This window comes from Zalophus californianus, chromosome 5, assembly GCF_009762305.2.
Source record: "Zalophus californianus isolate mZalCal1 chromosome 5, mZalCal1.pri.v2, whole genome shotgun sequence".
Taxonomy (NCBI): domain Eukaryota; kingdom Metazoa; phylum Chordata; class Mammalia; order Carnivora; family Otariidae; genus Zalophus; species Zalophus californianus.
In genome coordinates, this window is record NC_045599.1 from 121,737,552 (window position 1) to 121,756,348 (window position 18,797).

Below are 18,797 nucleotides of genomic sequence, written 5' to 3' on the forward strand. Positions count from 1 at the left end.
TTGCTCTTTGCTCCAAATACCATGACCATAGGAAAAAAGTATTTAATTTTAGGGCCTCAAAGAACCAACTAGAAAAAGAAGTGTATACACTAAAATGGTGTATTTTCTTGCCTAGTCACCATATATTTTTTTCTCCTATTTATCTTCTCAGATACTGAAGGTGAAAACTCCTGTACCACACTCCCAAAGTGTCTTCAACAGAGGTCTATGGCACACCACTCTGTTCTTCTTAGCCTGAAATCTCAATTGTTAAAGTCTCAACACAGCACAGGATAAAGAAAACAGACTATGAACCAGGTACCTGTACGCTGGTTCTGACTTACTCTGGTCTTGGGTAAGTTACTACCATGCATGTTAAAGCATGTTACCTTGGAGCAGTGGTCTCCCCGCTATACTTCAAAGAATCTTTAGACCTGCACAGATAATCATTTCCCACTATATGGTGAAAATATAAGTTGTTTGAGGAATATTTATTTTAGCTCTCTTGGACTATACTACTAAAAGTCAGTGTGTATAGTTTTTCTGAAGAGTACCTGGGAGCTTCTAGGAATTTTCTCCCAGATTCACAATGAAAAGTACCTTGTACTTATAGTTGCAGAGAGTCAAAGTCAACAAAAGTAGGCACTAAGAGAGTGGATAAGTAAAATGTGGTTGATACAATGAATGTCTATGCTCCAGTGGATTTATCCTGAATGAGGCTCATAAGCATAATGTTGAATGAAAAAAGTAAGAAATCAAATAAAACTTTTAGCTAAATACCATTTCTATAAAATACAAAAATATACATGGAAAATAAGATTTTGTATCTTTGAAGGATACACATATATCTAAATAATCGTATATAAGAACCACCACCAAATGCATTAACACAGGTAACTAATCTGGGAAAAGAAACAAGATCATGGGGGGAAATCATGAAATAAATAAAAGATCTTGCACAGACCAATGTTGATAAGGTTCTATAAACTGTGGAATGTGATCTCTTCTGTACATTTAAATCTTTAAAAAATATGTGCTGTCACTTACAAAATTATATATGTATGTTCCTATGCATGAATGTACTTACAGAGAGACACACACATACATATATATATATGACTGGGAGTATTTACTCCAAATACTGGAGGGATTTTTGTCTGGTTATTAAAAATGATTTTAATCTTCCTCTTCACACTTTTCCTTATTTTCTAAATCTTCCTCAATAAATATTCTATAATCAGAAAAAAATAAGAATCAATACATATTTTGGGGCATTTGGGTGGCTCAGTCGGTTGTGTCCAACTCTTTGGCTCAGATCATGATCTCAGGGTCTGCACTGGGCAAGGAACCTGCTTAAGTTTCTCTCTCTCTCCCTCTGCCTCCCACCCCCTCTCTTTCTCCTCTCTCTCTCTCAAAAAAAAAATGCAATGCATATTTTAATTAACTGGACACATTCCTAAAGGGGAAGGCAATTTTAAGTAATTTATTCTAAATGGTTTTTAAAAATGGAGTCAGAGATTTCTTTTCTTTTCAAGAGCAATACCTATTACAATGGGAAAATCATTGAAAATTCAGGACCCTGTGTAATATCTCACTCAGAGTTTCAGGGTTACTGCTGATTGAAGTAATCATTTGCAAAATCCAGAGTTTCCACAGAGTGTTTATTTTGACAACACTCTAGGTATTCTTAGATCTCTGGGGTAGGGCTGTGTGTTAGTTAGCAACAGGAAGGAGAAAGCTTGTTTGGATTATCATGTAAACCGTTTTCATTGTGAGAAGCGACCTATTGTTTTTTCAGCCACTTGCAGCAAAGACTCTGTTTAAAAGGTGACTGATATAATGATTTCCTTCATAATCTTAATATTTCAAAGTTGTGGATCATGTTTCCAACAAACTTACATGCATAAAAATACATAACTCAGATTATAGCCGTTTATTTGCCTTTCTTTTAAAATAAGAAATAACTATTTTGCTTAAATCTCAAAAGAACTAAAGGTTCGTGTTTCTTAAAGAACTATCCTTCCAGGGAACCACCTTGCTGAGATCAAGTTTTTTCTGAGTTAAAGTAGAGTTAAAAAGTAAAGCAAACATACCCTTTAACCAAAAGATGAGTCATGTGCCTGGACACCCCAGCCTGTCCTAGCAACGGTAAATATCATTTCTTGAGACTCTGGGGCATGCGCAGAAGAAAAAAATATGAAATAAAGAGATCGAAGAAATGGGAAAGGAGATAGAAAGGAAGAACCTGCAGCTAGAGGCAAATGAGAGCATTATCCTCTGAACTGTCAGGTAAGCTACCCCGAACTACCTTACAGACGGATGGTTCCTGTGAGGCAAGTACATCAGAAGGTGACAGATGAGCATGAGGTAGACTTCCCTCTACACTAGAATTCTCTAAATGCTCACAAAGCCATCTTCAGTGGTTCAGTGGGATCACTGATTTTTAGAGTCCAAGAGAGCTGCACAATCGCTTCTCTTCTATGATGGCACCCCGGCCGACAGTTCTTCCTGTTTCGTTCCATGTTTCTATGAAAATTGTACGGTAATGGGTAAAATGCCCACATATCATTGTAGATATTTCCAAAAAGGCTGGAGATGTTGAAAATTAATAAATAAGGAAATATTTGATATTATAGCAGGGTCATGGTAATAACAAAATTAGAGAAATAATTATTTGAATGAAAACTATCCTTTTAACATAAAATGATTGTTCCTCATAACAATCAAATGTTATAAAAGGAGACAATACAAACTAGTTCTTTTATTAGCATCTCCTCAAAGAAGAAGCTTTGACATTACCATCTTAATTTATAGCATTTTCCAAATCGCCTCAGAATAGGTGGAGAAGAATAGCCAGAGAAGAAATCAGAATAATTTTATAAAGGTTCTGTTCTTGCGGTTTTTGCTGTTAGCTGGAATAAAATCCATCTATGCTTTTCAAGCTCTTGGAAGTGGAAACAGATATTGTTTGCTGAAAACTGAGAACTGGTAATCTCTTGTAATTCAGCTTCCCCCAATCATCTACATGCTGATTCAGCAAAATATTTTTAGAATTTGTTTTTTCTACAATTGAAGGAACTATTCTGGAAGAAAACGATCTCTTCAAAATCTAATAAGAAAAATAAATAAATAAACAACAACAATAGCACCCTCTCCTGTGTAGGCTTCCTTGTTGAAGGAGTTCTTACATGAGAAGATCCCAATTTGGGGGGCTAGAGGGTAGGGAAACTTCATTGTTCAGGAGCCTCAGCTCCTGAACCAGTCCTGAAGCCAGTGAAATACCACGCAATCTGGAGTTTGGGTCCGATGTTAAAGACACACTATTCTGTCTGAGTACAGGCTAAATTCTATCTGGACACTCTTTGCCTCACTGTCCTATGGTTCTGTGCTGCTCAGGAAAACCAGGAAAGGTGAGTTACTTACCAGTGAACAAATATCAGCAGGCAAGTGCAGCAGGGGTCTTTAATTTTTATGATTCAAATAGACCAGGGCAGTAGCAGCTTATCTATGAATTGCATAAAAAAAGCTTGGATAAAAAGCATGGGAAGAATCTTCAGTTTCTGTCTACCCTCCCCAGACAGTGATAATGGATTCTATTCTTTGAATCTCACTCAACGCCTAGCAGTACACAATGGATACTCAAATGTATGTCAATTCCATTTTAAATTGAAGGACATTCAGTCACATGTCAATGATTTTGGTTGCTTTTATTCTAGCATTTTTCTCTAAGTTTGTAGGGAAGTTCAAAAATTTTACTGATTTATTAAGAAGAAATGCTGTCAAGTCTGAGCATATTAGAGAAACAATTTTTATATCTGATCTCATACTCTTGGTTTGAATGAAGATTTTTTTTTTTTTGCTGAAGTATTTTTTTTACCACAAATATGAAACGTAAAATGACCACATTAAAATATAATCAGAAACGTACCCTCTGAAACATTTGAGGGAGCCATATTTCAGTAGGGCACTTTGGCAATACCTATTAGTATTTTAAATTTCACTTAGTCATTTGACTAAGCCATCTACTGCTAGGAACACACCCACTGATCCCATGGATATATAACAAAAGTATACTAAGATACAATACAAAGATGTTTACTGCAGTGTGTGTGTGTACTAAATGTTTAAATTAGGATAATAGTTAAATCCAATGTAATACATCCATATGGTACAAAACAATACAGCCATTAAAAGGACGAAGTAGATGTGCATCTGTCGATATAGAAACATCTTCAAAGTGTATTATACTGATTATGTGATTATGTGTGGGAAGAGGTTCTGGTTACAGGTAGAAGAGAACTCCAGCCTTATATTTTTCTTTCTGTTCTGTTTAAAATTTTTAAATATAGGCATGTGTTATTTTTACTTTTTTTGAATGTCAGCAGAAATTTTCTGGTTGATTACATTATAAACCATCTTAATTTTCTTCTTCATATATCTCGATACAGTTTAGAACTTAATAAACGTTATCAAAGAAATAAGAGGTGGACTAACTAAATTACACGTGTTTTAAAAAGAAATCTGAATCTCAAAAGGTGTAGTTTTTTATTTCAATCAACTATTACAACAAAGCTGAGATAAAGCAGTTACGCTACAAACTATCAGTCTTGCTAAAACAATGGAAGACAATTAGACAAGTTCATTTCTAAAGTCTATGAAATATCCTTAATTTGGCAGAAATTTTAAGAACAGTATTACAAAAGTGGCTGTAATTATGGACTCAAATTATGATACTCATATTTCATGAAAATCCATTTCTAAACTATTTCCTAGACTCAGTTCAAATTTATTCATTATATGTTATGCTTGCTCTCATTCTTCTAAATGCTGAAATGAATAAAACAGACAAAAGAGATCAAGCACCACCACGTTTACATTCTAATGAAGAAGAAAGAGGGAAGAGGAGATACTTATTTAAAGTATCTTATTTATTTAAAAAGTATCTTATTTATTTATCTTACTTATTTAAACTTAAGTAATAATTTATATCTCAAGAGGGGATGTATAACAAAGAAAAATAAAGCAGTGAAGGGGCATAGGAAACACTAGTGGGAAACTGCAATTTCAAATAAAATGGTCAGAGATCTGATTTTAACTGTAAGATGAAAAGTAAAGCCATATTTCTAAATTGTTTTGAATGTGAATAGCCTTATTTAATATCAAAACATATTTTTGGCTTTCACGTGATCCTTGCTTCAATTGAGGAGCCCCTAATTTTGATAAATGCGTGAACAACAGCTACAATTAAATTTGTAACACTCTTAAGTGTTATTACTAACTTGTAAAACTAATTTTTATTGAGTGATGGTTCCATGCCGAGGATTGTTCTAAGCACTGTGCATGAATTTTCTTACTGAATCCTAACAAAAGTCTTACGAAGAGGGTAGAGGTAATTGCTGTTTTATAGATAATGAAACTGACACACAGAAATCAAGTGAATGGCGGGCCTTCTGGGTGGGTCGGCCGGTTAAGTGTCCAACTCTTGGTTTCAGCTCAGGTCATGATCTCAGGGTTGTGGGATCCAGCCCCGTGTCTGCTTGTCCCTCTCCCTCAGCCCCACCCCGCCACTCTAAAATAAGTAAATAAATCTTAAAAAAAGAAATTAAGCGAATGGCATTTTATCTCTTTACATGAAAGTTACTATATTTAACACAGCATCATTTTCTCTATATATTTAATCATGTTGCATGTTTTGTTAGAGATATAAAAATCAAAATAGCAACACCGGGGGCAGAGGTCGTTTTGCTAATTCCTTTCAACAGCTCACGGATCCTCAAGGCTCTACAGCACACAGAGGGGAATCACTGGTCAAAGTTTTCTCTGGCATTCAGCTGCATCTGGATAAGCGCTCTTGTGGCCTGGGTGGTAGAGTTCAAGGCATCTAGATGCTCCAGCAACACAATCATTAGTGTGATCAGAAATTCAATGAAGGGATGCACCTCATCCAAGAATGAGGAGTCCTGGGCACTTAGTCGTCGTGCAGTCTCAACATTACTGGCCCTCCTTAAGCCCCGATTCCCTCATCCATAAAATGAGGGAGTTTAACTTGGAGACTTCAAAGATTCATTTCAGCTCTAACTTCTATGACTCCATGGGTAGAGATAGTTGGGCATTGAACTCTCTCTTTAGCAGGCTTCTAGGATACCAGGAAACTAAATAGAGCTTCCAGAAAAATGCTCAAAATTCCTTCTCCAGTCCCTGAAAACTATGAAAAAATGCAATGTAATTGAAGGTATTGCCCACACAAAATGAGCAGTTGTTTTGAAAAGTGTAAGATTAGGGTGCCTGGGTGTCTCAGTCAGTGGAGCATCCAACTCTTGATTTCGGCTCAGGTCATGATCTCAGGTCATGAGATCAAGCCCCCCATGGAGCCTCACGCGGAGCCTGGCATTGGGCTCCATGTCAGCATGGAGTCTACTTGTCTCTCTCCCTCCCTCTGTGCTCCTCCCACCACTTGCATGCTCTCTCTCTCTCTCTCAATAAATCTTTTTTTAAAAAAAGAAAAGTATGAGATTATTTAAGAATTTCCATTTTGGAATGAAATATTCTACAAATGTATACTACAGTACTTTGTCTTATAGCCTATCACCAACAGTTGGGAGAAACTTACTAGAACTGCGAGTTGTAACTGTAGGAATATCCACTCTAAAAATATTTAAAAGTAGGATTTGTAGTCATGAGGATGTAAATTTATAGGTGTTAACTAGCCTTAAGGAAGGCAGGGAGATGCAAATGTTTCCTAACATCATATCTGATTTTGTAACTGAGAATGACTTGTAAAGTTTTACTCCCAACAAGCATTTGATGTGTATTATACCATTCCTCTTCAGAGCTTAGAGGCTTTCAAGGCATGCCCAGATGCTCCATCTTGTATTTCATCCTCCTGAGTGCTCTGATTGACAACTGCCAACCCTGTTTCTGTGATCATTACCCATGGGGTCAGTGGTCCACCTGCTCAAAAAGCTGCAACTCTGGAACCCAAAGCAGACAGAGGTGGGTGTGAGCTATGTAGCTTGTCTTTGTGCCATGGGAAACCTCACAGACTTAGCAATATAAAAAATGCCACACTAAGCAATGAGGGGCGAGGGGAAATGTGTGTGTGTGTGTGTGTGTGTGTGTGTATCTCAAAGTAAGAAATCACAGAATTTGATTTGGATGTAATTTGAGGTCTTTTCCACGTAAGGTGGAAATGAAGTCTACGTTTGTTCTCTCCGTAAAATCAAGGAGCGTCAAAGAAATTTAATTAAGAATATGTGCAATATTTTCTGCTCACTATTTAACTTCCTAAGAATCACTTCTCAAGGCTTTTTTCAATCAGTGGATAACTCTGCTTGCCTACAGTTAGTGAGTTAATTATAGAGAATTTTCTACTCATTAAACTGAGTCTAACAGGACCTCAATTGAGTCTAACAGCACTATTAGCTATTAGCTTGATTGTTGGCAAGTACGAGAAGGCAAGAAAACTGTGTTTACTTGATAACATTTAATAATTCAGTCTTCTCACCGATTCAGACTACCTATCCCCACAGTCTCTTTAAATCTGTTAGATGTTTCTGTTCCATGGAGATGCTCACATAACTTGGGAAGAAAGGCATATATTCAATGTGTTTTAATTATTATAGCTTTTTAGAGACCTATTTTAGAAAACGATTTTTACATGCGCAGTGTGAGTCTCATTAAAATCACCAACTGACTTCCTCAATAAACCATCCACCAAGGATGTAAAAGCTTTTCAGACTCCTTCACTCAAGAGTCCCTTCGTAGCTCTCCACTGCCTACCAAATAAAGCACAACAATCCATCCGGTCCCTCTCAGCCAGCACTGCCCAAGCCACAGGCTCCACCAGGGACATGTCATACTCCTACGCCTCTAATCTTGGCATACGCCTTTCCTTCCACATGCCCTTCCCTTTGATGCCTGGGGGAGTCACATGAATTTTTCAAGATGTAACTCTTCTATTATTTTCCCTTTGAATCTTTGGCCCCACAGCACTCCGACTCTGTCTCAATCATGATACTTATCAAATTATGTTGTCATATTTTAAGGAATTTTCAGGAACTTTCTTTTTTCTTCTCTTTTTCCATCTAGTCCCTTCTAGGAATTCCCTGAGGGCCAGCTTCATGGATGTGTGACCTATGCAGTCACACAGGACCACACTGAGAAGGGTTCCATGCTTGCTTGGCTTAATGCTCTGCCATTAGTGTCTTAAAATTCTTAATAATTTTTTAATAAGGGGCCCTTCATTTTCATTTTGCCCTGGGCCCCACAAATTATGAATCCAGTCCCAAGTTCCATTAAGTGGTGAGAACTGCACAGATGCCAACGTCCTGATTTTCCATGAAATTTTTCCTTTCCTTTTATTCATTGTGATTAATGTTCAATGATGTTTTTCTTATGGGGCTGGAACCACAGTGAATATATTCATTCTAAACAGCTTTCTCCTCACTATTACAGAAAAATAGTGGTTGATCAGTACTATCTGGATAACTTTTGTGACCAGCTTTGCAACAAGCCAGAGACCAGGGAATGTAACTGGCAAAGCTGTCCTATCAACTGCCTCCTGGGAGATTATGGACCGTGGTCAGACTGTGACCCTTGTGTTGAAAAACAGGTAGGTGATCCATGGGCATCTTCAGGAAACCTGAATCACAATGAGAGACCTGGATAACTTAGAAGTGCTCAATTTCTGAAAATAAAGTATTTTTTAAACTATCCCAGCTTCCAGTGAGGGAAAATTCCATTTAGCAATCTTTTTTTTTTTTTTTTTTGCAGGGGCAGGAAGAGGAGGACTTATTTACATGTTTTACTCTCATATGAGCACCAAAAGGAATTTCTGCCCCAATATTGACATTGTACTTACTGAGCTCCAAATTCCATTGCCTCTGAGACCTCAGAAAGTTCCCTTTGAGAGCTCAGAAAGTAAAAACAGATGCTAGAAAAATGGATATGTCAGTCCAAGGTTTAAAATCAGACAGAAAGGAGGGACATTAATCAAAAGACTGACTCTTGGCCCTACCTCTAATTTCCCTCTCCCCACAGGAAAGTCCCTCGATTTGTTTATTGTTCCAAGCTGTAGTACCTACCCACGTTAGCTCATTCCTGTAAGGGCACTGGCCCACATAGACCCCAGTTACAGCAGTGCTGAGCATTCACACATTAGGGAGAAAAAAGGGAACTCATTTATGGAGCATGAGGAAAACTGTTCTAGCCCCTTTACTTACACCATCTTACTCAAACTTCACATCAGAGTGTGTTTTCCTACCCTGTTTACAGATGAGGAAGTTACAGCTCATTGGGGAGTAAGTAATTTTCCCAAGAATACACCTCTGATGAATAGAGGTGCTATATTTCTAACTTGGATTTTTCGGACTTCAAAGTCGGCACTTTTTGATCCTGCCCTATTCCTATCCTTCCCTGGCTCCCTGTTTTACTGTTCACAATTTAAAATCCTTCAAAATGTGGAGACTGTGTCTATCTTGGTTTCCATGCTGACTTCCTCATGCAGAAGAACCCCCAAATCCTCTCAAATTGATCACACTACCTTTGAGATATGAAAGTGCTACTGTGGGGCACCTGGGTGGTGCAGTTAAGTCTCTGACTCTTGGTTTCAGCTCAGGCCATGATCTCAGGGTCATGGGCTCCGGCCCCACGTCAGGCTCTGCGCTCACAGTGTCTGCTTTGAAATTCTCGCTCCCTCTCCCTCTGCTCTTGACGCTTGTGCTCTCCCTCTTTCCCTCTCTCTAAAATAAATACATAAATCTTTAAAAGTGCTATTGTTACTACCTGGAAGATTTACTGCATACAAGATACTCAGTAAATATTTGTGCATTCGATTGAATTTATTTTCATATGGTTTCAGAATTGGCAGTTTTAGAAATCTCTTGTCCTGCTTTCTCATTTTACGGTTTGGAAAACTGAGGCCCAGAGAGGTGCTGACTTCTCTAAAGGCACACGATAATGGAATTGGAAAACTCATTAGTTAATTTAGGAAACATCACTGGAGGAAGAATCACTGCGGTGACTAAGAAGCCCAGTTTTCTTAGATACATTTTGGCTTTGACCCTGCCTCCGAGTTCCTCACCTTTCTCTCCTTTCCTTTCAGTTTAAGGTTAGATCCATCTTGCGCCCCAGTCAGTTTGGAGGACAACCATGTACTGAGCCCCTGGTGACCTTTCGACCATGCATTCCATCTAAGCTCTGCAAAATTGAAGAGGTTGACTGCAAGAATAAGTTCCGCTGTGACAGTGGTAATGTACACTAGGAGATGTTCAGTCTCCACTAAAAATAACTTGACTAAATAAAGTCATTCCAGTTGACTACCAGTAAAAGCCATGCATGACAGAGAAGTCCCACCATATGTTAAGTATGGGGAGACAGGGGTGTTATGGTACCAACTGCCAAGCTATTCATGTATGAAATTATAGCTTTGAAGCTATGATCATCTTGACCGTGTACCTGATCCATTTACTCTTCAAGTACTGGTGCCCAGGTCCTTACACTGTGATAAAGAAGGATGGAGAGAAAGCAGGAGGAAAAGGAAGACAAGGCAGATCCTCGTAAGCATTGGCTATTAATAAGTACAAATCTACAATCAGAACCAGCAGCCGAAAAGGAGTGATGGATTTAAAAGATCTTCAGTGTAGTTTATTAAGATAAGAATATTAAGATTAAGATATTACGTCAGGGGGATGACTAGAGATAATGTGACAGATTTTCTTGGGTGGTCTGTTGAATGGTTCCAAAGATAATTCCAAAGGGAAGACTGAAAATGCTTTCAACAGTAGCAACACTCCCTTCAAGTCCATTACCCACTCATTCAGATATTTAAGTTTCATTAGATTAAGAATGAACATACTACTTAATCATATGTATGCTCTTGCTAATTAATAGCTCTTCAACACCACCATTTTGAACTCTCTAAATCTGATTTCTGCAAACTTTTTCAGTAAAGGTCCAGACAGTAAATGTTTTAGGCTTTTTGGCCACATGTTCTTTGTTGCAACTACTCACCTCTGGCTCTACAGCATCAAAGCTGCCATAAGTGGCATATCAACAAGTGGGCATGGCTGTGTTCCAATCAAATTGTACTTACGAAGACAGGCAGCAGGTGAGTTTGGGCCCTACTTCCTGCCTTCAGCCACAGTGCACTGACCTCTTCTCTAAACAGTCAACTTGATGTTAAAATTGGAATTCAGATGAATAAAATCCGTATCATTTTTGTGTACTCTGGAATACAATGAAAAGTAGAGTATTGACTGCTAAGTAGCAGATCTCAAATTCCATAGAAAATTGACCCCAGACTTTAGGTCTAATGTTTCTCTCCTCTTGGTCCTTGCTTCCTGCCTTCAGCTTTGCCGACCTTTTCTGAAAGTCGGACAGGAATGCTGGTGTCAGGATTTTCCCTTGGTGGCCCCCACACCTGCGATATGGTGGCATATGGGTAGGGAGATATACTTCATGGCTACATGCATAAGGTCATGTCACAAGTTGACAAGAGAGAATATGAAAACCATCTTGCTGGCAATGGCTGAGTGGAATCCAGACGTCAGCATTACACCCAGAACATTAAGATAAAGGTTTAGAATTGAGGGGCAACTATTTGAAGCTTGAAGAACAGTTTTGGAACCAATTACCAGAAAGAACTCCTTTATACAATGGTTGTTAAATCTGTGAAATTTAGTACAGAAGGGTTTTCTTTGGCCAAAAGTATTCACAACTTTGAGAAGGCTTTAGATACATCCATGGCCCACCCAACCATAATGAGCGATTTCAGGAAAGCTAGTGGTATAAGGACAAGTGATCTCTAGTTCATCAGCAATATATCCACAGCAAGTGATTAAAACAAACAAACAAACAAACAAACAAGAAACCTGACTATTCAAACATATATGCAATGTTTGGTAAGTACCTGCTACCCTGAGCTCTCTTAGTGACAAGATCCCTTCACCAGGAGTCCCTAGATCTTCCCATGATCCAGCCACTAAGTGGCCGATCCCTGGCACAGATGTGGTTGGTATCCATTTTGATCAGGTGGTGCCGTGGCCTACTGATTGTTAAATATTATTGTTAAATATTGAAGATTATATACTCCTTTGCTCTTCTAAAATCACCCATTAATGCCACTCTCAAAAGGAATTAAGGTGGATGGACCATTATTTGACTCAATAGGATGTTTGGCCCTCAATTAACAAAGAACCATTTATCCTAAAGAAAGTTTTCCTCTTCCCTTTCCTCCCTCATGATTGCTGTTCTAGTTCCGCCAAAACTAAATATATGATCTTAATGCATACATGGATCTTTGAGAATTACCCATAAGGCTAATAATCCCCACATGCACTATGCCAACTCTTCTCCCAAAGTCCTAGTTTTAAGCATAAAGACTAGAGAATTTGTAGCTCGTTATACATATACTAAACTACTGCAGTAACACAAATCAGCTCAAGTAATAGGAAAAACATGCACAATTTCTAAATGATACATAGCTCCAGATATAAGTATATAGATGCATGCATTGGCTAAAGCATGCTGACTTCTGTAAATCCTGCACTATTCGAACTGCCCTTCACCTTTCCTGTTCTTTCTTTGGTATGGGATATATTTATAGCTTGCAATATCTCTCCCCTTGTGTTTCCTATTCCATTGAGTTTCTGTGGCCTGGAACCATTCTCAGCTGTGTCCTATCAGACCTATATCACTCCTGCCACACATTCCTAAACATCACTCAGATGTCCTCTTGCTTTCATCCCTCCCTTTGCTAAGAGGTCCTCTTCAATATCCCCAGAAGTACTAAATGCATAGAATTTCTTATATTCAAACATATCTGGTACCTTGCTCACAAAGCTAGGCTAATGAGAACTATACCCTGCACGTATGTCCCTACCTCTGCCTAATAAAATGGGATTTCCTTTTTTTTTTTTTAGTGTAACCATATCAAAACTTTATTTGCTCAAATTTATAAGTGTGAGTTTCAAAACTTTTTAAAAATGTACTATTTTTCTTTTTTTCCTTTGGAAAAAGCATCTATATTTCAAACTAAATTACACATTCATTTCTGCCCTGAAAAAAGCAAACAAAACACCAGAGATGTGCTATTTTAAAAACAGAGCATCTTTCCAGGTTATATCTTTGGATTCACAGACATCTGATTCCCTCAATATATTCAGTCTTGTTTGATTATGGTGCTCATTACTGTAATTCTTTATAATCATGGTCCAGATACAATACAACATTTTGAATAATCAAAGAAGGAACCTTAATTACTTTCATTTTTCTCTACCTTCTTATTGAAGATTATTCACCAAAAGAGTTGAAACTAACTGCTTTCTGGGAAACTTTCTATTCATAAAAAAAATGTAATTCAACAGAATACCCAATTTCCCCAAGCAGTTCAGTTAGTCAAAATAGTTATGCATAGCTTCAGTGAGATGCTGATCACAACTTAAAGTACTTAACCAGATAATCTTGAGTAAAACATTTAATTCAATCTCCTTGTCAGTGAGACCTGTACATAATTGTACAGATGCCAGCAACTCTGATTACAGACGAGAGGCTGGGGGACAGGAGAGGGGCTGTCATTGTACATAAGTCATTTCAAATTCTGTAATATATCGATTTCCATTGATTCTAAGGATCCTTATGAAATTCAGCAAATTTAAAAAGGAAGGGAATTATCCAAGTAAATGGGGTTGGCACTATTTTGTAAATTCACTCACTTAACCTGCTAACACTAGTACCTAGTGGTTAAAAAAAAAAAATTGTCTTTTTAACTTGTTCAAAAAACAATTAGATATAATAAATTTTATGTTCTTAAACGTAAGATAAAAAATATCACATAGCATTACTCTTAGGTGTCTGGCTTCTTTTACTTAACCGAAAATTTTATAGATACAATGATAGTATCATGTGTACCTGTGTGTGTGTATGTATGTGTATATTAAATTATAGGGTTTTTTTTTTTTAAATAAAAACAGTGACCTTGGGTGCCTGGGTGGCTCAGTTGGTTAAGCGACTGCCTTCGGCTCAGGTCATGATCCTGGAGTCCCGGGATCGAGTCCAGCATCGGGCTCCCTGCTCAGCAGGGAGTCTGCTTCTCCCTCTGACCCTCTTCCCTCTCGTGCTCTCTCTCATTCTCTCTCTCTCAAATAAATAAATAAAACCTTTAAAAAAAAAAAAAAAACAGTGACCTTGAGTTTGGTGTTCTGAATCAAAACAAAAGCCTGAACCTACTGTTGATTTTCTCCTACAGAACATGATTTCTGCAGCAAGCTCACTGTAATGGGAATGGGATTCTAGAATTACCTCTCTTATTTAAGACAATCAGCCCAATGGTGACTAAAATAAGGGGAAAATATCAGTTTGGCATCCATTTCCGTATTTCCTAAATCTGTACCAAAAATAATGAAAATTTTTACCACTCTCCTTTGAAATTTAAAGCACTTACTCGTTTCAAATCTTAAATATCTTCTCAAATAATCATGTGTTGTTAATGTCGTTTGCTTTTCTTGACCAGGCCGCTGCATTGCCAGCAAGTTAGAATGCAACGGAGAAAATGACTGTGGGGACAATTCAGATGAAAGGAACTGCGGACGAACAAAAGCAGTGTGCCTGGGGAAGAAGCAGCATATTCCCATCCCCAGCGTACAGCTGATGGGCGCTGGGTAAGTAGTGTCTCTTCATCGTTTGCAGGAGTAAAGGCATCTCGGGAGGAATGAGCCGGAAGCAGCAGTGAAGCGATGAGACACATGATTGTCCACCTTCCCCATTAACCTCTTATTACTCTCACCAGCCCTGTCTCCCACACGTGGCTGCCCTGCTCAGGCGGTGTGTGGCCATGATCCTCACTCCCATTCTCACCCTCAGTCTGTACCAGGCCATGCTAGGGGTGGTTCATAACCACGGTTTGTTTCCATTCTCATCTATCCTTCTGACAGCTCTGGGGTGAATCAGGCAAACTGGTGCCAGGGTGGATTCATTCCTGGGGTTAGATCTTGAATGGGTGAGTAACCAATCAGAAATGCGCAGTTTCCTCATCTGTATGTTGGATGACTACAAACCGATTTGAAGTTCTGTCCTAAGAATTCTTAATTAGAGTTGATTTCTGTGAGAGTGCTTCAATATCGTCTCATCAATGTGCAGAAATGGTTTCCTTCTTTTCCTTTCCCTGGAAGAAAACCTCAGCCCAAAATCCCCACTGATAATCACATTTCCTAAGGTTCTGATTGATGAGGGGTGACATTACAAACTCACCTCTTGCTCAGTTGATCTAGACTCTAGAGTTACAGATGGGGAGGACCACATGCTATGTGTACTTTGGCAGAAGGACCGTGTGGCCCTCTGCCAACCAGAGCTGTTATCCCAAGGTTTCTCAGAAATGAGCAAAACCTGCTGGCTCGCGGACAGCCAGTCCGCTCCCCGCCTCTCCAGGGACTGAGAATTTTAAGAGCTGCTTACTGGAATCTCTTTCTAATCTGCTGGCCTTAGAATCTCTGCCCCTTCTCTAGCACATTTCTACCCAAAAAAGGTAGCCTTCTGGTTTGCTGTCCCTCTTTTTAAGTGCATCTCTCCAAGGGAGAATTTAACAAGACATACCAACATTCCTACATTGCCAGCACCAGTCACCAGGTATTAAACCTAAAGCAAGAATCAGGCAATAACAGCATGCTCTTTGTTTTTTGTCAGGCTCCACCAAGGTACAAATGCATACACACACGTATACATACAGGCACACACATGCAAATTTGCGTGTGTGTGTGTGTGTGTGTGTAATTTTTAATGGAATTTTTAAAGTTATAAAATATGACACATAAAGCCAAATTAGATAAAAGAAACACTTTAAAAACTTAAATATGAAAGACCATGATGTACTTGAAAGAGCAAAATATTTAAAGTCAACTTAAGAGGGGAGGAGAAAGAATAAAGTGGAAAATTGCAACATAGTTGACTTAACCCCTAAAAGACTCCTCAGGCATGCCCTCATAGAGCCACCTCCAGAAAACTATCTTCAGGCTCTTTGCTACCTTCATAGATTCCTCATGACCTGGGAGCCATTTTTTCTCAAGCCCTTTCTTGTTTGTGACAAACTCTTAAGTACATTGTATAAAACAGTATAAGGTCAACAGTTTTTTACCTCATTGATCCCTCTCAACTCAGACAACAAAAATGAATGAGTCTTAAAACACCTGTGTTTGTCAGGCTCCCATAAGTAGTTTGGAACGTTTTTCCCAGATCAATTCCTCATACTTTCTCCGTCAACTATCCATTGATACAAATTCAAATATGGATGAGAACAAACCTCAAATTGTGCTTGCAGCTATCTGAGTATGAGATCCATGTTACAAAACCCACAGGAATTAGGCCTTTAAAAAAAAAAAAAACAGCTTTATTGAGGTATAATTTACATACCAGTTCTCCTCCTATGTACCTCTTTTCCTCTCACATGACCACCCTTCTCACAATGCTCTGACACCAGAAGTGGGGGGGTTTTCCCCTAAGTCAATCTCTGTGACACCAACTGGGTGTCCTACAGTTTAACTCAATTCTGACACTATCTACCTAAAGGTAGTGTCAGATGCCACAGGTTAAGGGCTCGGTCCCACAAGACCAGCCCCCCTCTGATGCTAATCACAAGTCCAAATTGTCACCTGTGATTCTGACACCCAGGAGGTTTTCAGGACCCCCTCCTCTTTGCTTTATTTGCTAGAATGGCTCACAGAACTCAGTAAAACAATTTACTTACTGTTGTTAAAAAACAAAATTCAACTGAGTAAATGAAGATCTAATTGGCTTTATTCAATGATTCGTGAATCAGGCAGATAGAAAAGAGCTCCAAGGAGCTATACAAAATGGAAGACTTTTATGGGCAGAAGGAAGCAGAGCAAGGAAATTTCTGCGAAGAGTGGAATATATCAGGCAAGGTCACCTCCCTTTGAGGGAAGGCAGGGGTTGATCAGGCAGATTACCTCACTAGTTGCTGATCAGATAATTCCACATGGCTGTTTAAAGGTCACATTCTTGGAAGAGGCAATTAAGAACTGCGATTAAGTGAGGCATTAAGGCTTGCTGACGTGAAGCTTAGCCCAAGTGACTCCATTTTGTTGTTTCTTTCTTTTTTTAAATACTGTTTACCAGTTTATTATAAAATGATGTAAAAAAGAATACAGATGAACTTCCAGTTGGGAGAGATTAAGTAAGGCAAGGTATGTGGGAAGGGGCGTGGAGCTTCCATGCCCACCCCCAGGCACACCATTCCATGTGTTTACCAACTCAGAAGCAATCTGAACCCCATAGTTGTATGATTTTTATGGAGGCTCCACCATGTAGGCATGATTGATCATTGATTCCATTTCCAGCCCCTCTCCCTTCTCTGGAGATGGGAGATAAGGCTGAATATTCTAAGCTTCTAAACATGGGTTGGTCTTTCTGGTGACCAGCCCCCCACATAGGAGCCTACCAAGAGTCACCTCATTCAAACAAAAGACACTCCTATCACCCAGGAAATTCCAAGGGATTTAGGAGCTCTGTGTCAGAAACTAGGGTCAAAGACCAAATATTAGAACAAAAGATGTTCTTAGTGCTCTTATCACTTAGGAACCTACAAGGGTTTTAGGAGCTCTGTGCCAGGAGCTGGGGAGCACAGACCTTTATATATATTTTCTATTATCTTATCATATGTAAGCCAGTATTATCAAACCTTCCACAAAACTTTTTTCACAGAATACATATTAATATCTATAAGAATTTAGAAATCTATTGGAGCATCTTGGAGAAGTTTTTCATCTACCACAAAACAATTTCTTAATTTCCATAATTTCTTAAATATTTGACTTGTGCTAAGCTAATGTCCTTCAGTTTCATCATTTGTAAAATAGGTGAAATAATTGTATCTATATCTATATCACATGGTTATCATAAATATTAAATAACTATAATAGTAACATTAAATATAGATCAGACAGCTTGATATATGTATATGTATAAATGTGATATATGCATATACATATAAATATATGTATATATTTACTATATATATACAGATAGTAAATATGTATATTATACATATGTAATGTACGTAAATATACATATATTAAATATTTGTATAAAAATATACATATAGTAAATAGTATGTAAGCATTTGCTAAATTTAAATATTAGTTATTAATAAAAACAATATCATTACAATTTTATTAAAATACTGCTACTACTATTTAATTATTAGCTATCAGAATTCCTTTACTGTATCACACTGAAGGAAGTGAACCCAGAATAGCACAAATTATGTAATAATTTATTTTATAATCTGCTTCTAAAGTTTGTACTGGTGTGGTAAGTCATGAAATAAAAATAAACCTAAATTTTATTTCATGTTGAAAACCCAGAACAATTAAGTGAGTGGAATACAGAGAATCTAACAGAGCCAGAGGGGCTGAGTTTTGACTTCCAGCCCTTTCCGGCTGCCACACCATAAACTAGAAAAAATGGGCTTTTCTTCAAGTCATTTGTCATGAGTCAAAAATGTCTGAAAAAGGAATTTCTTTCATATAAGTATGGTAAATTTTAAAGATTGCTCTACATCTACTGAATTCTTGAAAATTACTTTGTTTGCAGGTATCATTTTCTAGCAGGAGAGCCCAGAGGAGAGATCCTTGATAACTCTTTCACTGGAGGAATATGTAAAACTGTCAAAAGCAGTAAAGCAAGTAATCCATACCGTGTTCCAGCCAATTTGGAAAATGTCAACTTTGAGGTATGACAGCCTATCATGGCGGCCCTCCAATGCTGATCGTGATTATAAACTAAATTTCCAATGAAAAATTATTGAT

General features: G+C 38.1%; 1 protein-coding gene and 1 long non-coding RNA gene across 3 annotated transcripts in view; one reads left to right on the forward strand and one right to left on the reverse strand.

Moving 5' to 3' along the window:
* Window positions 1–18,797, reverse strand: part of LOC113929083 — a 32,697-nt gene that overhangs the window by 9,423 nt on the left and 4,477 nt on the right. Inside the window, exon 3 of one of the 2 annotated variants that reach the window (XR_003522092.2) lies at window positions 16,271–16,334. The exons of the other annotated variant lie outside the window; for it this stretch is intronic. This is a non-coding gene — a long non-coding RNA (uncharacterized LOC113929083). The remainder of the gene's footprint in view (window positions 1–16,270; window positions 16,335–18,797) is intronic. 2 annotated transcript variants of the gene reach the window in all.
* The window catches only part of C6 (complement C6), a 60,905-nt gene continuing 44,251 nt past the window's right edge, over window positions 2,144–18,797 (forward strand). Inside the window, exons 1-6 of the mRNA XM_027605673.1 lie at window positions 2,144–2,268; window positions 6,810–6,972; window positions 8,434–8,590; window positions 10,082–10,226; window positions 14,489–14,636; window positions 18,583–18,721. Coding sequence (XP_027461474.1) covers window positions 2,241–2,268; window positions 6,810–6,972; window positions 8,434–8,590; window positions 10,082–10,226; window positions 14,489–14,636; window positions 18,583–18,721 — 780 coding nt within the window. The 5' untranslated portion in view covers window positions 2,144–2,240. The remainder of the gene's footprint in view (window positions 2,269–6,809; window positions 6,973–8,433; window positions 8,591–10,081; window positions 10,227–14,488; window positions 14,637–18,582; window positions 18,722–18,797) is intronic.